The sequence below is a fragment of the Schistocerca cancellata genome, chromosome 9 (assembly GCF_023864275.1).
Source record: "Schistocerca cancellata isolate TAMUIC-IGC-003103 chromosome 9, iqSchCanc2.1, whole genome shotgun sequence".
NCBI classification, from domain to species: Eukaryota; Metazoa; Arthropoda; class Insecta; order Orthoptera; family Acrididae; genus Schistocerca; species Schistocerca cancellata.
In genome coordinates this window covers 347,198,980-347,220,195 of record NC_064634.1, presented here as the reverse complement: position 1 = coordinate 347,220,195, position 21,216 = coordinate 347,198,980, and the positions used below count along the sequence as shown (strand labels likewise).

Below are 21,216 nucleotides of genomic sequence, written 5' to 3'. Positions count from 1 at the left end.
TTCTTCTTTACGACTGGCCTTCTCTCGCCGTCCCTTTCTCTCCCTGCCCGAAAGCGGTGTGGCGCTTCGCTGAGAATGGGACTTTTATCTCTCGTTCCAGAGCTACTGGGGCCGACTTGGCCCGCTGCGTCCTCCTGGGGTTGTTTCAGTGCCTTCCCGGTCTCGGTCGGAGAAAAACTGCACACCGCAGCAATTGCCTACGACGGCGAGAATCCGGGAACCTGGAACATTTATTTACTGTCGCTTTCTACGGTGCCTTCACGAAAAAGTATTAACTCTTATAAAGTTTTTAATTAGCTGTCTGCTGTCAGTTTTAAAACACGCTCAAAATAAATATATACCGAAGGCATTTTCCGAGTTATCAGGCAAGTCCGCGTCCAACTAAAACAGTTTTAAAGGCGGTAATCAGGGATGCGTGCTGCAGCTCGTTACTCTCGGAGATGTGATATCGGTTACTGAATATGCATCACGCATACAAAGTGCTTTAATTTCTGAATGGAGAATCTGATAACAGAATGCCATTAGTTATTTATGGCTACAGAAAAGTATTGGGCTTGCCTCGTTAATTTTCGATTCCCTCACTATCGAACAGCTTCTAGGAGAAGTTTTCAGCGAATGTCAGAATCTGTGATATTAGTGCCGTCTGATTCTACATAAGTGTGATAGCCAAACGATATTGTATTTTGCCTTCCAGTAAGTGAGAAACAAAAGTGCGGACAGCAGATCTGGTGTGATGAATTTGGAATGGTTGATACAGATTTGTACTGTGTGACCAGTGTAAGGTGTTATGACTCGAAATGATATTGCAACGAATGGATTATAGTGGAGCTACAGTGTTGATGAAGAATGAAGAGGGGAAAAATGATTAGCTGCAGGTTTGAGTGAGTGTGTAACGTATGTATGTCACACTGCATTTCTAATTAACCTCGCAGTTGTTGTATCGTACGTACACATTGGCATTGGAGAAATGACTTCGCGGTTTTCGTGCAGATGCTGTAAGACTACAGAAGTGTCACATAGTTGGATGTTTTCTTAAAGTGCGGTGCGTTGGCAACTGCTACGACGGAAGTATGTTCTCTGTCAGGCCACAAATTGAATGAAGAGAAAATGCGGTGACGATATTAAAATGGTATTAAGATTGGAACATTCGTGTATAAAGTAGTGGTCATGTAGTGTACACCGAATGTTTCGGGACTGAACAGCGGACACCTGTGTTGGTGTATAAGGGAAGTTTTATAGTGTCGTGTGAGCTCGGATTGTACGCAGAGGATGTGCGCGTAGAGAAGCGGGCTGTCGGAGTAGGGGTAGGCACCGCGACAGAGACGCGTGGGCGGTGGGCGGTGGCCCCATGAGGCGCTGCTGGGAGGCCGGGAGGCGGCGTCGGCATCGCCACGGCCGCCCACGCACAGCGTGAGGAGCCGCGCGACCACAGGCCGGCCGTGGCCATATCGCGCAGGAACCAGCCGCCCCCGCGCGGCGCTTCGCTAGAGTCCGCCCCCGGGAGCAGCAGCGCCACCGCGACGCTGCCCCGGGGGCGGTCGTGCGCCTCTCTGGAAAGCGCCGGGGGCGGCCGCGGCGGCGGGGGCGACGGTTCCGCCCCCAGCTGCTCCTCCTCCAGCGCGCTCCTCAACCGCCGCCGCCGCAACAAGACCGTCCATTTCGGCGAAAACCTGCTGCTGAACAATGAGGACGGCGGGGGCGGAAGCGGGGGCAGGTCGCGCCGCGGCGGCGGGGGCCGCGTGCGCCGGCTGGGCGGCGGCGGCGGCAGCTACGAAGACGACGACGGGGGCGGCAGCGGCACCGACTCCCGCGGGAGCGTCGTCAGCCTGCCCGGCCGGCTCGAGCCCAACGTGCAGCAGCTCTTCAGCTTCATCGAGACTGTGCTCAGCGCCTGGGTGGACACCAGCAACGCCGAGTCGGAGGCGGAGGAGTCGAGCGGGGGCGGCGGCGAGCGCCGGAGGCGGCGGTCTGGCCCGCGGCTGACGCCGGCGGAGGTGTGCGCGCTCATCGGCTGCGCCAACCTGGCGGGCGACCGCGGCATGGGCTGCCCGCGCTACCGACACCGACACTGGCGGGGAAAGGCCTCCACCTGCAACGCCAACTTCCTCAGCAAGGTATCGCTCCGTGGCACAACCAGTCTTACATAAGGCGTTTTCTCTATCCATTACCTGAGAAGGACCCGCTTCGCTCGGTATTTCTTAACTAGTTTGTCTATCTGTTTGGTACAAATTTTGCACTGGATTTTAAACAATCTTCCAGGTGTGCTAGAGACATGCAATTTAAAACGTAGCCCAGTACTGAATGACAATGCAATATTAGCTTGTTCTTTTGTCGGTGTGTTTGGCAGAGTGGGATTTTTTTTTTCACTTGCTGCTTGCCAAATAGGCCCGCTGCCTGTATAAAAAGGCGGGCTGTAATACTGCAGTTGGTCTCTTAGCCGTCACATCAGTAACTCAAGATCAAGAACAAGGGAAAATCCACATAGTAATGAACATAGACCCATCCTCGTCTCCTACATGATCGAATGAAGTCATTGCGCTTTAGACCCTTAAAGTATTATTTATTGATAGTGCATTTGTGACACGTGGTCACTATCAAGCACTGTGGGATATTGGGGTCGCACTCTACAACATGAAGTTGTGACACGCTAGAAGATACTTCGCAGCAGTGTAAAACCAACCACATCATCTATTTGGTCTTACGCTGATGGTAAGTATTTTCCAGCGCGTCACAAGTTTATGTTGTAGAGGGCGACCGCCATATTCCACAGTGCTTGACAGTGACCAGTCGCAATAAATAATATTTTAAGAGGCTAAAGCGAAATGACTTCATTCAAAAATTTCACTGAGGCTGTGGATCCAGTCCTTATCAAAATCTTCGATTGTGTATCACAAGAGAAAAAAGACGGCTACACCGACTTTAGGAGCCATGCTCCACAGCGACTTTTGTTTCACTTGCTGCTTTTTGTTTACTGACCCACCCTCTGATTGCTTATGGTGGGTCGTATTATGCAACTTGGCCGCTGTGACTGCGTTCGGGGCTCGGAGTGGCTAATATGTCACCTCCCCGGCTCGCGATCCCACTCACACCGTTGCCCGTGCCCCGCCACGTGGAGGCGGGCTTTTTGTGGTGTATGTACATTTTTCTACTTCGTTGTGCAGCTTTTTTTTTTAATATTACAGAATATAATGGAATGCGGAAGCGAAATATAAATTTACTTAGTAACTAAGAAGAGTTAAAAAAGAAGATAGGAAAATGTATAGATTGAGAAGTTCCCTCCACCTAATATGTGGTGGGCGGCCAGGGTCTTGGAATGACCAAGATGCCGGCCGCCACTCACAGTTGCTTGTCTATACTAACATACTTAAACTAACGTAGTACTAGGGGTAGAAGAGCTATATCTATTATTTACAAATGTACAGTTATGGTGCAGTAAGCTTGCTTATATTGTAATATATGCACCTTTTTCTACTTATTAGGTGAAATGAACTAAATTGCCACATTAGGTTCTAGTCTGTATGTTTAGAGACGACGATAGCAGTGACTAGGATTGAAATTTGGGGGAAGAGTGTACAGGAGAGAGGTATGGGCAGGAAGGATATACACCCCCCACCTTCGCAAGCAACCCTGCCTGGACGGTGGTTTTCCCCGATCTACATTAAAGTATCCTTCGGGTTGGGCCCAGCTAAGGGGAACCACAATTGAGATGCTTCCCTCCAGGCGTGGTGTCGCTGCTCGCCAGGAGGCGTAGGTCCCTAGGGTAGGTGCCTAACTTTAAGCTACTTCTCGATTACAATTGTGGTGTTGATTGTTATGCGGCTACTAGATGCACAGCTACTAGAGTACTTAATTTGCTGTCGTACATCGGGGAGTACTACGTCTATTAAACATCAGGAAAAAATTTGGGCTCATTTCCCAGTGCAGATACTCCTAACTGAGAAGAAAAAACCTACAAGATGATGTATTGTGTGTTGCTCAATAGGAAAAATAAGTGGAAGTGCATGGCAGTGTAAGAAGTGTGCTGTTGCTCTACATTTAGTAGACTTTCCGGGTCTGCCATACACACCAGTTATACTGGCTGATAACTAAAACAACCAAGCTAGCTGATATTTATTATATCTGATTTCACAGTGACGAATAGCGCATATAAATATACACTACTGGCCATTAAAATTGCTACACCACGAAGATGACGTGCTACAGACGCGAAATTTAACCGACAGGATGAGGATGCTGTGTTATGCAAATGATTAGCTTTTCAGAGCATTCACACAAGGTTGGCGCCGGCGGCGACACCTACAACGTGCTGACATGAGGAAAGTTTCCATACACAAACAGCAGTTGACCGGCGTTGCCTGATGAAACGTTGTTGCGATGCCTCGTGTAAGGAGGAGAAATCCGTACCGTCACGTTTCCGACTTTGATAAAGGTCGGATTGTAGCATATCGCGATTGCGGTTTATTGTATCACGACATTGTTGCTCGCGTTGGTCAAGATCCAATGACTGTTAGCAGAATATATAATCGGTGGGTTCAGGAGGGTTATACGGAACGCCGTGCCGGATCCTAACGGCCTCGTATCACTAGCAGTCGAGATGACAGGCATCTTATCCGCATGGCTGTAACGGATCGTGCAGCCACGTCTCGATCCCTGAGTCAACAGATGGGGACGTTTGCAAGACAACAACCATCTGCACGAACAGTTCGACGACGTTTGCAGCAGCATGAACTATCAGCTCGGAGACCATGGCTGCGGCTACCCTTGACGCTGCATCACAGACAGGAGAGCCTCCGCTGGTGTACTCAACGACGAACCTGGGTGCACGAATGGCAAAACGTCATTTCTTCTGATGAATTCAGGTCCTGTTTACAGCATCATGATGATCGCATCCGTGTTTGGCGACTTCGCGGTGAACGCACATTAGAAGCGTGTATTCATCATCGCCATACTGGCGTATCACCCGGCGAGATGGTATCGTGTGCCATTGGTTACACATCTCCGTCACCTCTTGTTGGCATTGACGGCACTTTGAACAGTGGACCTTACATTTCAGATGTGTTACGACCCGTGGCTCTACCATTCATTCGATCACTGCGAAACTCTACATTTCAGCAGGATAACGCACGACCGCATCTTACAGGTCCTGTACGGGCCTTTCTGGATACAGAAAATGTTCGACTGCTGCCCCGGCCAGCATATTCTCCAGGTCTCTCACCAATTGAAAACGTCTGGTCAATGGTGGCCGAGCAACTGGCTCGTCACAATACGCCAGTCACTTCTCTTGGTGAACTGTGGTATCGTGTAGAAGCTGCATGGGCAGTTGTACCTGTACACGCTATCCAAGCTGTGTTTGACTCAATGCCCAGGCGTATCAAGGCCGTTATTATGGCCAGAGGTGGTTGTTCTGGGTACTGATTTCTCAGGATCTATGCACCCAAATTGCGTGAAAATGTAATGACATATCAGTTCTAGTATAATATATTTGTCCAATGAATACGCGTTTATCATCTGCATTTCTTCTTGGTGTAGCGATTTTAATGGCCAGTAGTGTAATTTCATTGGGTTAAGATGCCGCTGAAGCGAGAAAAGCGCCAAGTCGGAGGCCAAGTTGCAGCGCTCGCTGTAGATTGTAACATTCGCCGAGCCAATGTTTGTTTATCCGCTTGCCACCGCGATGTCGTTCCCCGGCCGTTGCAATAATTTAAGGGGCTGAATTAATTTCCATACGCTTTAAGCGGGCGCCGAATTCCGTGGCGGCGACTGGCCTGGTTGCGCATTAGCATTTGCCCCAGGGCGACTCGGGCCGGCGCAGGCGGACCGGAACGCGTCAGCTCCCGAAGAACTGCCGGATTACTGCCCGCCACTGTCGATACAGCGAGCTACGACCTGCAGCCGCCTAATCCCCGCGCAGAATCGCGGATTTCGCCGCTGATGGAAGTAATTTACTACGGCCCCATTGCCCTTTCTCTATTTGTCTTCTTCTTTCCTCCGCTTCTTCCTCTTCTCTCCGTTACCCTCCTTACCCCCTCCTCCGCTAAACTGTGCGCCCCCGCTCTAAAAGCGCGCACTCTCCTCCACTCCCAGGTACCTCCTCCAGGACAATCCAGTGCTCTATCAAGCACTTTGCAAACCTGTTCCAGATTGTCGCGTTTTCTTCGACGAAGTCGTTACGGCGGAGAACGGTTTAGCACCCTCACCTTCACCACTTTAGAATCGTATTGGAGAAGCGTACCGAAACCACTTCCTGTACCAGAGAATCTTCGTAGACGAATATTCAGCCTTTCTGTATAACACATTAATTTCTTAGTTCGTACGAAGCGAACAGTTAGAAACACAGAGATGAGTGCTCACACAACAATGTTTTCTCTGACACATTTCTGCATGAGCTCTTACTGCGCGAGGTTCTGCAATAAAGAAATGTTCTCTGTGAAACAGATCTCTTGCAGATCTCTTCTACTGCAAGCTTTCCATACTTTGGGAAGCGGCAGTATGGACTGAAATAAGAAAAAAAAGTCCAATAAACATGTGCCCTAAAACGCATAACTTAAGAAGTATTATCCTTTGTTCATCTTCGCTATTTTGAAACACAAATCTTCTAATGAAGAAGTGCTCATAACTTCTAAGGTAAGCATTTTCGAGCACATATTTACTGGACGTTGTTTTCTTGTTTTGGTCCATACTACCACTTCCGAAAATATGGAAAGCAAAGAGCTTGCAGTAGAAGAGGTTTGTTTCACAGTATCGAAGATCAAGAATTGCTCTTGGCTCTTAAGGTAAGCGTTTTAGACCCCATGTTTTCTTGACTTTTTTGTTTCGAATGATCATTCCTGTTATATCCCTGAATATTGACCACCACTTCTGAAACATCCTGTATATCACATTCCATCGACGTATGGAACGTTATCCTTGTGGGCCGAATGAGGGAACGCGTTTTATTAGTACCACAGTAATAAAATTTCTTTTTATTGATATTTTTCTTCTTAGAGTATTTATTGGTACAAGCAAAGATACTTCGAGACATACTTCTTTGTGTGAAAAGTTTTCTTCAGTCTGCACTACATTCATCGTCTGAAAGAACAATTCGCTGAGAATTATATCAGCTTTAATCGGGACATGAGTGTCAATGTGTAACTGAAACTCCCGACCTAATGGTCATCACTGCCGATTGCCTTAACCAATTAGCCCCAACGAACAGATGCCTGGGAGTAACCCAGTTTTTCAGTATCACACGTATTTCTCTTTCACTATTGTGTTTTATTGTCACTTACTGCTTCTTTCACACCAATCAATGAATTATTAATTCATTACACACTCTTCTCAACCAACATTTGGTTGGATCCTGCAAAAAAAGAATGCGCTGTATGTGCACGAGACCAAGCGGAACATTACTCAATCTTAAGTGATGCTTGGAGTCTCCTCAAAATAAATTTATTAACATCCCCCCCCCCGTCCCCCCAGGTTTAACGGAAAGTATAAAAACGCACATAGTAATAGAATTATACTGCCTGAAGGATTGCACTTTCTTGTTTTGTATTAAAATTAATTTACATGACGTTTTCTATTGCATATGAAATTTGAATGTGTGTTAATGTGGCAGCAACCGTACTTGAGTGCACTATTATACCCTGAAAACTGTCTACCGTCGTGGAGAAAAAATAAGTAAATTTTCATGATATTTAAAAGGACTGATAATTTATCTATAAAGTATAGGACCTTAAAGGAATTCCGTTCTTATTACAACAATGCAGATATATTTTTGCGACTGTTTTTTTAGATTTCAGAATATGTAACATTACGATTTGTATTTTAGTAACACTGAGCTGATACATTTCGATTACGATTATATGGGTAAATCACCGTCTTTTGTTCTTCAGCATCTTCTGAATGAATGCTACCTTTACAAGCAGGCTTCTTTTTTTTTAAAAAAAAAAAAGCACTCCGTCTTCAGCCCACGAATGACCTACCGGGACCATCCGACCGCCGGGTCATCCTCAGGGGAGGATGTGGATAGGAGGGGCGTGGGGTCAGCACACCGCTCTCCCGGTCGTTATGATGGTGTTTTTGACCGTAGCCGCTACTATTCGGTCGAGTAGCTCCTGAATTGGCATCACAGGCTGAGTGCACCCAGAAAAATGGCAACAGCGCATGGCGGCTGGATGGTCACCCATCCAAGTGCCTGCCACGCCCGACAGCGCTTAACTTCGGTGATCTTACGGGAACCGGTGTATCCACTGCGGGAAGGCTGTTGTCCACAAACATTTATTTAACTAAACGTAAATATTATGCTACAGGTACCTTCTTTATATACAACAGAACTGCTTAATTAGCCAAAAGAGTTGCCTTCCTTTCATGCAACCCGTTATCCTGCTATGGCGTATAGCTGATGTCGATCTTCATTTCATGATAGCAAAAAATGGATACGGTTTTAAAGCGAGTACAACATTTGAAATATAGATTTGTTACAGTAATTCTATAATAAAATTTCAGAAGAATTATATTTTATCATTTGAAGCAGTAAGCAGTCTGCAGTATTGTACTGTTGTCGTAAACATGTCCGATGTACAAAGTAAATGGAAATCACATTTTTAGTTACGTTGAGAGAGCTTAGTAGGTGTCGCAGTCAACTTTGCCTCGATAATCGATTGTGTACATAACGAGCTTCAGCGTTTGTGGAACTATGTGACTGATATTACTTCATGCCATTGATTTCATCCCCAATCCTAAGTCAATGAATTTAATTCAGTTAAAACCTGAGGCTAGTTCTTTCCTCTACTGCGGAAAGGATACATTTCCGTGATTACGTTGATGTGAAGAACACGCAGAACCATAACAGAAAAGAGGGAAATATTTTCCGACGTCATATCCGCTGACACAACAAATATTGGTCCGAGTCCAGAAACTTCCCACCTTACCTCTGTGTCAATGTGGCGGATACGTATCTGTTCGGCGCTCGTAAAAGTTTTTAGAGCTCTCCGAGCCCCACAGCGAAACTTGACGCGTCCCGCCCGGTTGGACAGCACGCCAGACTGCCGTGGTAATGGCCTTCTTCCTCTGCGATCCGCACCCGAACACGTGTCAGTCATAAAAAAGTACGCCACTTCTTCACTCTGTAGGCGCGAGGTTTTCCGGCTGCTAGCACTCGTACTGGAGTAGTGTTTCTGTTGAACGAGGTGTGTGTGTGTGTGTGTGTGTGTGTGTGTGTGTGTGTGTGTGTGTGTGGCGCCACTTAATTAGGGTAACGCAATAACCTGGCGCGGCCGTCTTTATTACCACCGCGCCGCTGCTCTTTTCCGCCAGGCCGGCTTTGGCAAAAGTTAATTGGATCCTTTTCTCGTCGGCAGAGAACTGGGCGGGCAGACGCGCTGTAAAACAGAGCCACGTCTTACACTTAGGTCGCGTCTTTTCATCTGACCCTGCTGACAACTCGTAGCAGGAGCCAGCCACTACAGAGACCAGAGGCGTTCTCCCACTGCCGTATGATGAATCACCTTGCATCGTACCTTCCTTTTCTTGACATGTACGCTGCTGCACATTAAGATCGCAACACCATGATGGCAGCATGTAGCACACGTCGAACAGACACCAAGTACATTCATATAAATTTATTGATATAGAGCTGGGTTTAATGTTATTTTGCAGGGAAATACACAAAGTTGTTTTTTTTTCCCTTAAACTAAAGATGTTGTACATGGCTTCCATTAGTTATCCTGGACACATCCCATCGGAAGTCAATTTCTTCCCATACTCTCTGTAGCAGTGCAGGTATAACTTACTCAGTGGCGGCGTAAATTCTTGCTCTAGGTTCAGGTAGAGAGGCCGGCACAGGATGAATCCCCATTAAAAATCATCGAGTGGTGTCAGGTCTGGGGAACGTGGACGCCATTCAATTGGTGCATGACAGCCAATCTATCGACTTAGAGAGCGGTCACTGACGCCAGCTAGGTTATGGGCTCGTACACCATCTTGCATGAAGTAAATATTTCGTTCTTGGTCTTTCTTGTCGATCTGTGTAATCAAAAATTGTTGTAACATATCCAGGTACATTATCCCGTTGATGGTTCTCTCACGGAAAAAAAGGGGCCGTACACTTTGTTCTTGCTCAATGCACAAAAATAGTTCAGTTTATGTGTATCACGAACATGTTGCAAAGTTTAATGTGGATTTTCACTACCCCAAATCCTACAGTTATGAGTGTTAACGTTGCCACTTAAGTGAAAGGTTGACTCGGCAGAAAAGATGTATTTGTCCAAGGAATGTTCATCTTTGAGTAATCGATTTAATATATCCGCACAGAAGTTCTTGCGAGCAGTTTTATCAGGGTCCTTTATTGCTTGTACGATCGTCAGTCTGTACGGTTTTGAAGGTAAACGGGTTCCCAACACACACCAAACAGCAGAGGTGATGATGATGATGATGATGTTTGGTTTGTGGGGCGCTCAACTGCGTGGTTATCAGCGCCCGTACAATTATCCAATCTTTGCTCAGTCCAATTTCGCCACGTTCCTGGATGATGATGAAATGATGAGGACAACACAAACACCCAGTCATCTCGAGGCAGGTGAAAATCCCTGACCCCGCCGGGAATCGAACCCGGGACCCCGTGCTCGGGAAGCGAGAACGCTACCGCGAGACCACGAGCGGCGGACAAACAGCAGAGGTATGTGGGATTTGTAGTTCGCGAGATGCACGCCAGGTCGATTTAGTAGGGCTGTTGACAAAACGTTGTCGTCAGATTTGCTTTGATGACCTAATGATTTCCTATGTCTTACCCATGATCGGGTTTCTACAAAAGATTTATGCCACTCCTAAATTGTAGACCTACTAGGAGGGTCTTTAGCGTACTTGGTACGGAAAGTACGCGGAACTGTTGTCGCCGACTTCGATTCTTCAAACCAAAACACGCAGCTAGCACGCTCGTGCCATCTTTAACGCAACAGCCGCTAGCGCTCTTTACGGTGCGATTCGGCACTAAGGAACTACGCGAGACAAAACATGATGCATTTCCCTACAAATTGACACTACAATCACCTCTATAGGCACTATGAATTAATTTTTATGAATTTTCAAAGTTGTAAAATCCTTTTTGAAACACCCTATGTACTACATGATTGAGAAGCCGGCCGGTTTGGCCGAGCGGTTCTAGGCGCTACAGTCTGGAACCGCGTGACCGCTACGGTCGCAGGTTCGAATCCTGCCTCGGGCATGGATGTGTGTGATGTCCTTAGGTTAGTTAGGTTTAAGTAGTTCTAAGTTCTAGGGGACTGTGACATCAGAAGTTAAGTCCCATAGTGCTCAGAGCCATTTGAACCATGATTGAGAATATGTAGCGTAAATGACCTAGCGCGCCTGTCAATGCTCGGCAATTGCTAAATAACTACTGGAATTGGATATACGTCCTAACCTCCTCCTTCTGCCTCTTTCTGTCCTCCTCCTTCCCCCTCTCTTTATCCATCTCCTCGTGCTATTTCTCTCTCTTCCCGTCTTCTCTTCCCATTGCCCCTCGTCCACATCATTCTTCCCCCTCTCTATGTCAATTTTCTCCTTCGCCCTTCTTTCCATGTTCTCTTCCCCTCTCTCTGATCATGAGCCTTGATTGTTGTTAATACAAACAAAGCCTTGATTACAAACTGAAGTCGCTTAAAATGAATAGATAAATGGGTTGGGATAATTGGTATAAAGGATATGAGAGAGACCCCTCTAACTGCTGAATCTTCGAGAGTAGTAGCTTCAATGACGGTATTTCGCGTAGTTTTAATATCCGAACGTGTAGGATTACAAAGTTTCAGACGCTTCATATTCCATAATAATATTCTTATTCTATTCATAAGCCGATAAACCACAAATAAAACTTTCCTGTTAGAACCGAATGCGAGATGAAAACAAACACATTTTTGTGTATACTGTTTTTGATATGTGTAGGAGAAAGAACATATATCCCTTTCAGACCTACTGGCTAAAGTAGCGTACATTAAACTTCATTTTCACATCTCTGAATGTCCCACCTGTTGGGCATCACTGCAAAACTATTAACAAGTGAAAGTAGCGGAGTGCAGCAGCTTGTGCCCGCCAGAATACACTGTTGTTGTTGGCTTGTTGTACTCCACTGTACAACCGGATATTATTATTGTTTTTTCGCATGGTAATTACTAAATTATCAGTGTACTTATTACAACAATGAAGATTTGAAAAATAATTATTTTAGTCCATAAAGAGAAGCCAAGTGTACAAAGTATACAATGAAAACGGGTACATACGTTTGTATTACTCTTACAGCTAAACTCATTAAAAATCACCTAAAATCATTAGGGTATAAAGAGAAACTTTCTTCCAGCCAGCAAAAAAAAAAAAAAAAAAAAAAAAAAAAAAAAAAAAAAAAAAAAAACAGATCTGAAAGAGGTATGGGGGAAACAATTTGTCTAGTGCCCTGCTAGCGTACTTGAAAATGACTGCAGAAGAAAAACTAAACAGCACAATTTAACACCACAGCAGCCGCTTCACGTGTTTTGAATCAGGAAATGTGCTTGTACATTAGAGATTAGAGTACATCCAGAGTAATGTCAGTTTTATTAAGTGATAGTTATTTTACAATATGACATGTCACCATAACCAGAAAACGTGTAATATGTTGACTGGAAATTGTCATAAGCACAAAACCTCAAGAGCAGGTTGCACGTGGAGATCTAAAGTGCGATGACGAACTCTAAAAATTGTGGGGTTAATGCAGCAGATGGAGAAATGCAAAAGAGGGTAGCTAAATATGGCTCTGAGCACTATGGGACTTAAAAAAAACCATCTGAGGTCATCAGTTCCCTAGAACTTAGAACTACTTAAACCTAACTTACCTAAGGACATCCATGCCCGACGCAGGATTCGAACTTGCGATCGTAGCGGTCGTGCGGTTCCAGACTGAAGCGCCTAGAACCACTCGGTCACTCCGGCCGGCAAAAGAGGGTGGTTTCGTGCAGCAAACGCTGGTTTGTTACGGAAATGATCAAACTACAGTGGCAGATAGTGTAAGAGAAGCGTCACGTAAAAGTCTATAAATGAACATTACAGTTAAACCATAGAAATTCGACCTTACAACTGTCGGTAAACCTCAGCGTTCCTCTCGCGAAACAACCAGCAGGATAAGGGAATGGTATTCGTACAAGAATTACCTTCCGCTACACACTGCAAGGTGGACTGCGGAGCATAGATGTAGACGTAAATTGCAATTTTTCTCTGAATGGTTGAACACAAAAAGCGGAGTGCAGATAATGATAAAAACGTAGTACGTACTCGTCTACAGTGCTGCATATGCAACGTGGAACACGCTTAGGCGCTACAACCCTGCAGAATACGTAAACACAGCATGGCCCCTGCCAGCAGAATGGATGGTAGGCGAGATTTGCGATCCACTGCGTGCCCCATCACATCAAGTGGAACGGCGCCGTAGCGTCCACTATGGCGAGATTGCGTAATTGCTCGTATGCTCGCCTCGCGAGAGCCGTTCTACGCGACTGATGGTCTCCGCCGTGTTCCACGCAATCTGCGTGGCACTGCGTACACGCAGCTGCGGATGCATGTGAAAGGATATCGCAGCTTATGAAGACCAACAGTCGAACTGTTTTTCTTTTCTAATCTTCCGTTATCATTTTAGATACCGTTTTATTGTCTTGAGACGATTCTGACGACTGATGAGTCTCCTATGAAAATACGTCATTAAAGTGCACAACATATCACTGCCATTAATTCTGGAGTTTCAGTACTATAAAGCGATTTTTCTCGCGTTTTAACATTATCAAATGGACCTCCGTGGCAGATTCAAAAAATTTTAGCAACTGCAGTCGTTTAAAAGAAAAATACTTTTTGAATGCTGCGCAATAAGTTTTTTTCTTTAACCTGTGCAGCCAGATGCGTTTCGCCTTATTTATAACGCACCTTCAGCCATTGTCCTGAAATATTACACGATTGTTTCATTTGCACAGATAGGTTATCGTTTGCACATATACTGTAGGTTATAGATTTAAAGCGGTTCATTGAAGCTTTTTATAATAAAGTGGAAAGGTCTTTACAGATCAGAGTCTAATTCATTATTTATAAGCCAAACAAGTATGAAACTGGTTGAAAGCTTGCAGTTTTCTTTGTAATCGCTGTTTTCGAAATACAGCTCCGTAACTGCCATTTTTTGTGTCTTAGAGTGTCTTTCGTTTCTGTACGTGTTGCCAACAATAACCTATATGTGCGAGTGATAACTAATAGGTGCAAACTAAAGGAGCGAGGACTAGCCGAGCGATCTAAGGCGCTGCAGTCATAGACTGGGCGGCTGGTCCCGCCGGAGGTTCGAGTCCTCCCTCGGTCATGGGTGTGTGTGTTGTCCTTAGCATTAAGTTAGTTTAAGTTTGATTAAGTAGTGTGTAGGCTTAGGGACCGATGACTTCAGCAGTTTGGTCCCATAAGACCTCACCACAAATTTCCAAAAACGAACTGTTGACACAGACTCAACACGGATGTAGAAAACTTCATTCTTGTGAAACACAACTAGCTCTCTACTCACTCAAGGTGCTGAGTGCTATCGATAAGGGATTTTAAACTGATTCCGTATTTCGAGATTTCCAGAAAGCGTTCGTACCTCACAAGTGGCTTGTAATCAAATTGTGCTTATGGAATTATGAGACAGGAGGTCACAATTCGTAGTAATTGACGGAAAGTCATCGAGGAAAACAAAAGTGATTTCTGGCATACCCCAATGTAGTTTCATAGACCCTCTGCAGTGCCTTAGCTATATAAACGATTTAAGACATAATCTGAGCAGTCGTCTTACGCTGTTTGAAGGTGACACTGTCGTTTATCGTCTAGCAAAGTCGTCAGAAGATCAAAACAAATTACAAAACGATTTAGAAAAGGAATATGTATGCTACGAAAATTGGCCATTGACCATAAATAATGAAAAGTGTGAGTTCATCCACATGAGTGCTAAAAGGAGTCCGTTAAACTTCGGTTAAATCTAAAGGCCGTAGATTCAACTAAATACCTAGGAAGTACAATTACGAACAACTTAAACTGAAAGAACACATAGAATATGTTATGAGGAAGGCGAACCAAAGGTTGCATTTTGTTGGCAAAAGACTTAGAAGATGAAACAGATCTACTAAAGAGACTGCCTACATAGCGAGAAACGATCATCCTAGCAAAATAAGGGAAATCAGAGCTCACAGGGAGAGATATAGGTGTTCGATTTTACCGCGCGCTGTTCGAGAGTGGAATAACAGAGAATTATTCTGAAGGTGGTTCGATGAACCTCCTGCCAGGCATTTAAATGTTATTAGCAGAGTGTCCATGTAGATGTAGACGTAGAAATAAGGCGAAACGTGTCTGGGTGCACAAGTTAAACAAGGAAACTAAATGTTAGGTATGCATTTTTCTTTTATGCTACGACAACTTATAAATAGCTGCTGTGGCCACCACAATAAAACCTCGTAGTAAGTTTAATATTAAAGACTGACCTCTGTGCTTCACAATCAATGTTCTACTATCTGATGTATTCGAACTGTCCTCATGTACGGTCGATTGAGTTCGACATTGCTTTTCTCCTTTTGTTTCAGATTTCATATACACTCTAGCGTTAATCAAAGAACCGCTGTTTATACAGAAAAGAGTGGCAACAATTTTTCTTCACCTGTATGGAATTGCTTCACAGTCAGAAATTACTTTGGTAGGGGAGAAGAGGGGGAAAGGGAGGGGGAGAATTTCCAGGACGAATGTTTCACTCATCAGCTGAGTGCACACTGCTCCGAAACTTCCTGGAAGTTTCATTCTAGAAACAATCCCCTGGACTGTGCCTGAATCAGTTGTGCACATTATTCTTTTGGCACAAGTACTTGTAAAAAGTACCACAAAGAATGCGAGGTAAGTCTGAGCAGTCTGGAAAGTAAAAGAGAACTGAAGATGTGAGGGCGGTACCTGGATAGCTCAGTCAGTAACAGCATTGCCAGAGAAATGCAACGTCCTGGGTGCGATTCCCAGTCCGGCAAACACTTGCAAATTGCTAGGATATTTGAAACTGCGCTTACTCCACTACAGAGTGAAAGTTTTGTCTTGGAAACAACACAAACGGTTAAGCAGGACCCATTCATTCTAAATCCACTTTCTGGGTCACCTAACGCAATTCAAAGTCGGGTACAGCCACATGGCGCTTAAAAATTACAAAAACAAACTGAATGAGCATTTGACGTAAGAGATACTCGGTAAATCTGAGCAGCGCCCGAGCCTAGCTGTGTTATGCTAGGGACTACATCGATTAAGGCTTCTAAAGTCAAGGCCGAAACGAAGGTAGAGAATGCAAAAAGGAACTAAAACAACAAGTCATACACTTAAATGATTGGCAGTTATCATTAAAAGGAGCAAACACTTCTTGAAGAATTATGGAATTGTGGTTTTTTTCTAACTGTTTTTCAAGAGATTTATACAGAATGCACGATGCTTAATACGTTTTCCAAGATTACGATAGGATGTGTATTGTTCTGCAAATAAACTTATAAATAGTTTCTTATGCTAGAGCCCACAACTGGTATCAATTTACTGAAGGAAGTTATTTTCCCTCCGTGAGGTTTTCTTAATAAACACTTTATTCCGTTTCATTTTCAGTTGACTAATTACTCATACATATATGTCAATTAGTCACACAAATTTGTGGGATGAACACGTGTAATGAAGTCCGTAGAAGGCAGCTCACCGACGTTAAGCGTGGATACGACTATCTCAGATGTGAAGTTCTAAATGTGGCGGCAAAATCTGCATACACTTTTCACTTGTTTCCACATATGTATAACTTCACACCCGTGATAGCTATGCCTTTACCCACCATCGTTGGATTGCATTCTTATTAGGGAGGCCATTACGTGTCATTTTTCGTACAGTGCTTTGTGGATGACGTCCTGTAAGCAAATAACATAATATCTGAGTTATGTCGCTTGACACAGCCCAAGGTGTGCGCAGGTGGCTAACCGAAAACGAAGTTAAATAAAATGTATGTCAAGTTCAGTAAGTAACAATCTGTCTCACGAGAATAACTTCTTTCAAGACAATGTATTCAAGCCACTCTGATGTTTCTAATGCAGATATGCTTCAGCAACTAACGAAAAAATGGACCTCTAATGCGGAAATAATTAAAAAACTGAAACTCAAGGTTATTCAACAAGCATTGGAAAGGCGCATGTGTGATTCCACAGCCTTAAAGATTGGGTATAAAATTTTATCATTATTTAAACTAACGAATATTAAGCACTTGAGCCTAAAAATGAATTCAAAAACTTTAGTAATCAATGAGTGTACGAATTTTCATATCGATTTTGTTGGTCGAGTAATGGTAAATACGTAATAATGGGAGATAGGTAAAAATGTGTTTTTCTGTGATTTTTGCGAGTTAATGCTTAGTAGAATTAAAAAATTACTAAATATCGCCAATATGGTGCTTTGTAGGAACTTCAGTGCTTCCATGCATAGGAACTGTGCCTGGAATCTTAGAATGGTCCATCCAAAACTGCTATAAAACACAAAGTTGGGTTGGCTGTAGAAACTAGTACCACTTTGGTTCGTCAAGTGTTTTATTTCTGAGCGGCGTATTTAACTAGAACACAAAGTGAACTTACTTTTTATAGAACTGTCAAAAAATCAACGCGTGGTTTTGTGACAAGTATAGTTTGCGCCTGGGCCAAACAGATCAGTTGTTCAGACGCCATGTTGTAGCAGTGTTCCTGAGATCTTAAGCGTCAGAAGTTTAGGAAAATAGTTTAAGCATTTTGCTGCTCACTGATCACAGTAACTCTGTTATTCAATAGTATGATGACAGCTCGAAAGTACGACAACAGCCGAAACTTTGAGTCACCCACGCTGGAGCTTAGGTGACGCTAAACGCTCAGCTGTCGTCTTGGTATTCTTTGACAAGACCTCTGGCTCGATGGCATTCATTTTATCGGGTGTTATCATTAAGTGTGATTTTCTCCTGTTGGCCAAGCACTGTCTGCCTTACCTGTATAGATGAACAGCTGAAGTACGCTTTTTCACCCCTTTAGACAACATTAAATTAATTGATTAAATGAACTTAAAGATTGTATTTAATCTACTTATAACGTTGGTTCTGTCTTCGACTCCTATTTACGAAGTTCCTTCATATCTCCACTTGTCCTCAATTTCTTTAATAAATTACCTGATCGCAAAGACAGTTATTAAATGAAAGACCAAAGTTAATTACGTCTTAAAACATGAGAGGAAGCTGACGGCTGGATCAGGAAAAAAACAAAGAATCTGTAGACGAAAGGAATATCTTAGCAAGAGTAGACGGCGCCAGGGAGAGTCTATCACACGGGATGGGATTTATTAAGAGAGACAGCAAAACAAGCAAGTTAGTGAGCATAAAAAAGCAGGCGTATGGCGCGATTGGATGGGAGTCGCTCTCTAGATTGATACAGAGCCACTTAGGCGACTTTCATGCCTCTAACCAGTAATAGTACCACGGAAAAGGGTTCTACAGTTTAACGTAGAATCCGAACCACGTGCAGTTCCTGGCATATCTTCAGATCATTGAGATGGGAAGACTGGGGTAAGGGCAGACTGAAAAATATCAAGGTTTATCTAGGATTTGATAACGCGATCTTTCAGTAACCAGACACGCACTTTACCCACTAGAGCGCCAATCCCGACGGTCAGGATGAGATTAGAGTGGAAGATGTGCTTTTTACTATAACGATAATGAAAATGAGGTGGGCGAGAATGCAGTGAAGTGAATGGAAGATGGCTGCACCAAAGAAGCTCGTTTATGCTGTCCGAGAGAGCAGAAAAGACTGAAGCGACTACCTGACGAAGAGAGAAGTAATAAGGATGCATACAGCGCGAACGTGGTGCATGAAAAAGTGATTGTTTATCCAACAGTGGTTATTAGACACTGCGAGAGGAAAAATGCTTGAGATTTCATGCTGTTTATTTTTACCATAGGAAGGTACACTATGTGATAAGTGTATGTGGACATCCCCAAAAACATACGTTTTTCATTAGGTGTAGGTGCATTGTGCTGCCACCTACTGCCAGGTACTCCGTATCAACGACCTCAGTAGTCATTAGACATCGTGAGAGAGCAGAATGGGGCGCCCCGCGGAAGTCACGGACTTCGAACGAGGTTAGGTGATTGGGTGTCTTTTGTGTCATACGTCTGTAGACGAGATTTCTGCACTCCCAAGCATCCCTAGGTCCACTGGTTCCGATGTGATAGTGAAGTGACAACGTGGAGGGAAACCTACAGCACAAAAGCGTACGGGCCGACCTCGTCTGTTGACTGACAGAGACCGCCGACTGTTGAAGAGGGTCGTAATGTGTAATTAGGCAGATATCTATCCAGACCATCACACAGGAATTCCACACTGCATCAGGATCCACTGCAAGTACTATGACAGTTAGGCGAGAGGTGAGAAAATTTGGATTTCACGGTCGAGCGGCTGTTCATAAGCCACACATCAAGCCGGTAAATCCCAAACGACGCCTAGCTTGGTGTAAGGAGCGTAAATATTGGACGACTCAACCTTGGAAAAACGTCGTGTCGACAGTGTGGCGATCCGATGGCAGCGTGTGGGTATCGCGAATGCCCAGTGAACGTCATCTGTCAGCGTGTGTAGTGCCAATAGTAAAATTCGGAGGCGGTGGTGTTATGGTGTGGTCGTGTTTCACATGGAGGGGGCTTGCACCCCTTCTTGTTTTGCGTGACACTAACACAGCACAGGCCTACATTGATCATTTAAGCACCTTCTTGCTTCCCATTGTTGGAAAGCAATTCGGGGATGGCGATTGCATCTTTTACACGATCGAGCACCTGTTCATAATGCACGTCCTGTGACGGAGTGGTTACACGACAATCCTGTAATGGACTGGCCTGGACAGAGTCCTGACCTGAATACTTTAGAACACCTTTGGAATGTTGTGGAATGCCGACTTCGTGCCAGGCCTAACCGACTGTCATGGACACCTCTCCTCACTGCAGCACTCCGTGAAGAATGGACTGCCATTCCCGAAGAAACCTTCCAGCACCTGTTTTTACGTATGCCCGAGAGAATGGAAGCTAAGGGTGGGCCAATACCGTATTGAATTCCAGCATTGCCGATGGAGGGCGCCACGAACTTGTAAGTCATTTTCAGCGAAGGTGTCCGGATACTTTTGATCGCATAGTGTAGAAATAAGAAAATTCTGATATTGCTGATGGTGTATCTTCCTATACATTCAACAGATTTATGAACAGCATAAAAAGGTGGAATTGAAAATGCATTACCGTAATGCTTCTTCAAAAGAAAATGGGGAAAGAAAATAAGGAGTTGCAGTACAGCGCAGTAATTCTGAGATGGGTATTTACAAACCAGGGACAGAGCGGCGCCAGGCGACCAGCTATTATCCTAGGAGGGTCTTTAAAACGCACCGGCGCGAATGTGCCGGGCTTTATCTCGGAGCTGAAGAACGGGCAGAGAAACGCGCAGCCTTCCCTCAGTGCCTCGTTGCTGAGTCCAGACAAAAATGCCAAGGGACGCTGAATTGGCTCGAGTAAGGAAATTGTGGAGGAAAACGCTGAAGAGGTGGTATTCTTGGATGACGGGAAGAATGCTCCGCTGTGAGAAATGTATTTTCCATTCTCCGCTCAAAGTGCCATAGCAAAGCAAAGCGCAGTCAGTGCGAGAGAATATGAGAACGTTTTCTCTGCAGTTCCATTAGGAGAATGGAAAACAGGAGCTCCATAAAAATGCCATCGTGCAGCTTACGCATCACTCGATCCTATTGCGAGCAGCAGTAGTAAGTTCATTGTCAAAGCGTATCCGGACCTTCCTTTGTGTTCTTGCGAATTATTTCATTATGTCTTTACGACGTCCGTTGTAGAGACGTGGCTTAAAAACAGAATTCTGTAATTGGCGAAGACAGCTACAATTATTAATTTCTAATGCGATTAATGTTAAACTAGAAAGTTTTTGGACCTAAAAGTTTGACGGAGGCCACTAGTGACATAGGTCAGAAGCTACTGCAAGGTTTACCCCATTATTTAGCGAATAACGTCAGTGGAACAGCAGTGGTGATCCCTATACGTCTAGACCCAAAACGCTGCCCTTTGATAGTAGAATTGCAGCGTGCCTACAGGTTCGTGTCGTCCGCCATATTGTAGTTACATCGTTGTATATGCACTTAAGGATCATTTACTGATTTATGAGT

The 21,216-nt window shown here is 44.5% G+C and overlaps 1 protein-coding gene across 1 annotated transcript in view; it reads left to right on the top strand.

Moving 5' to 3' along the window:
- Positions 1 to 1,994: 1,994 nt before the first annotated feature.
- LOC126100239 (protein still life, isoforms C/SIF type 2) overlaps positions 1,995 to 21,216 on the top strand; it is a 939,475-nt gene continuing 920,253 nt past the window's right edge. The window contains exon 1 of the mRNA XM_049910820.1: positions 1,995 to 2,114. Coding sequence (XP_049766777.1) covers positions 2,040 to 2,114 — 75 coding nt within the window. The 5' untranslated portion in view covers positions 1,995 to 2,039. The remainder of the gene's footprint in view (positions 2,115 to 21,216) is intronic.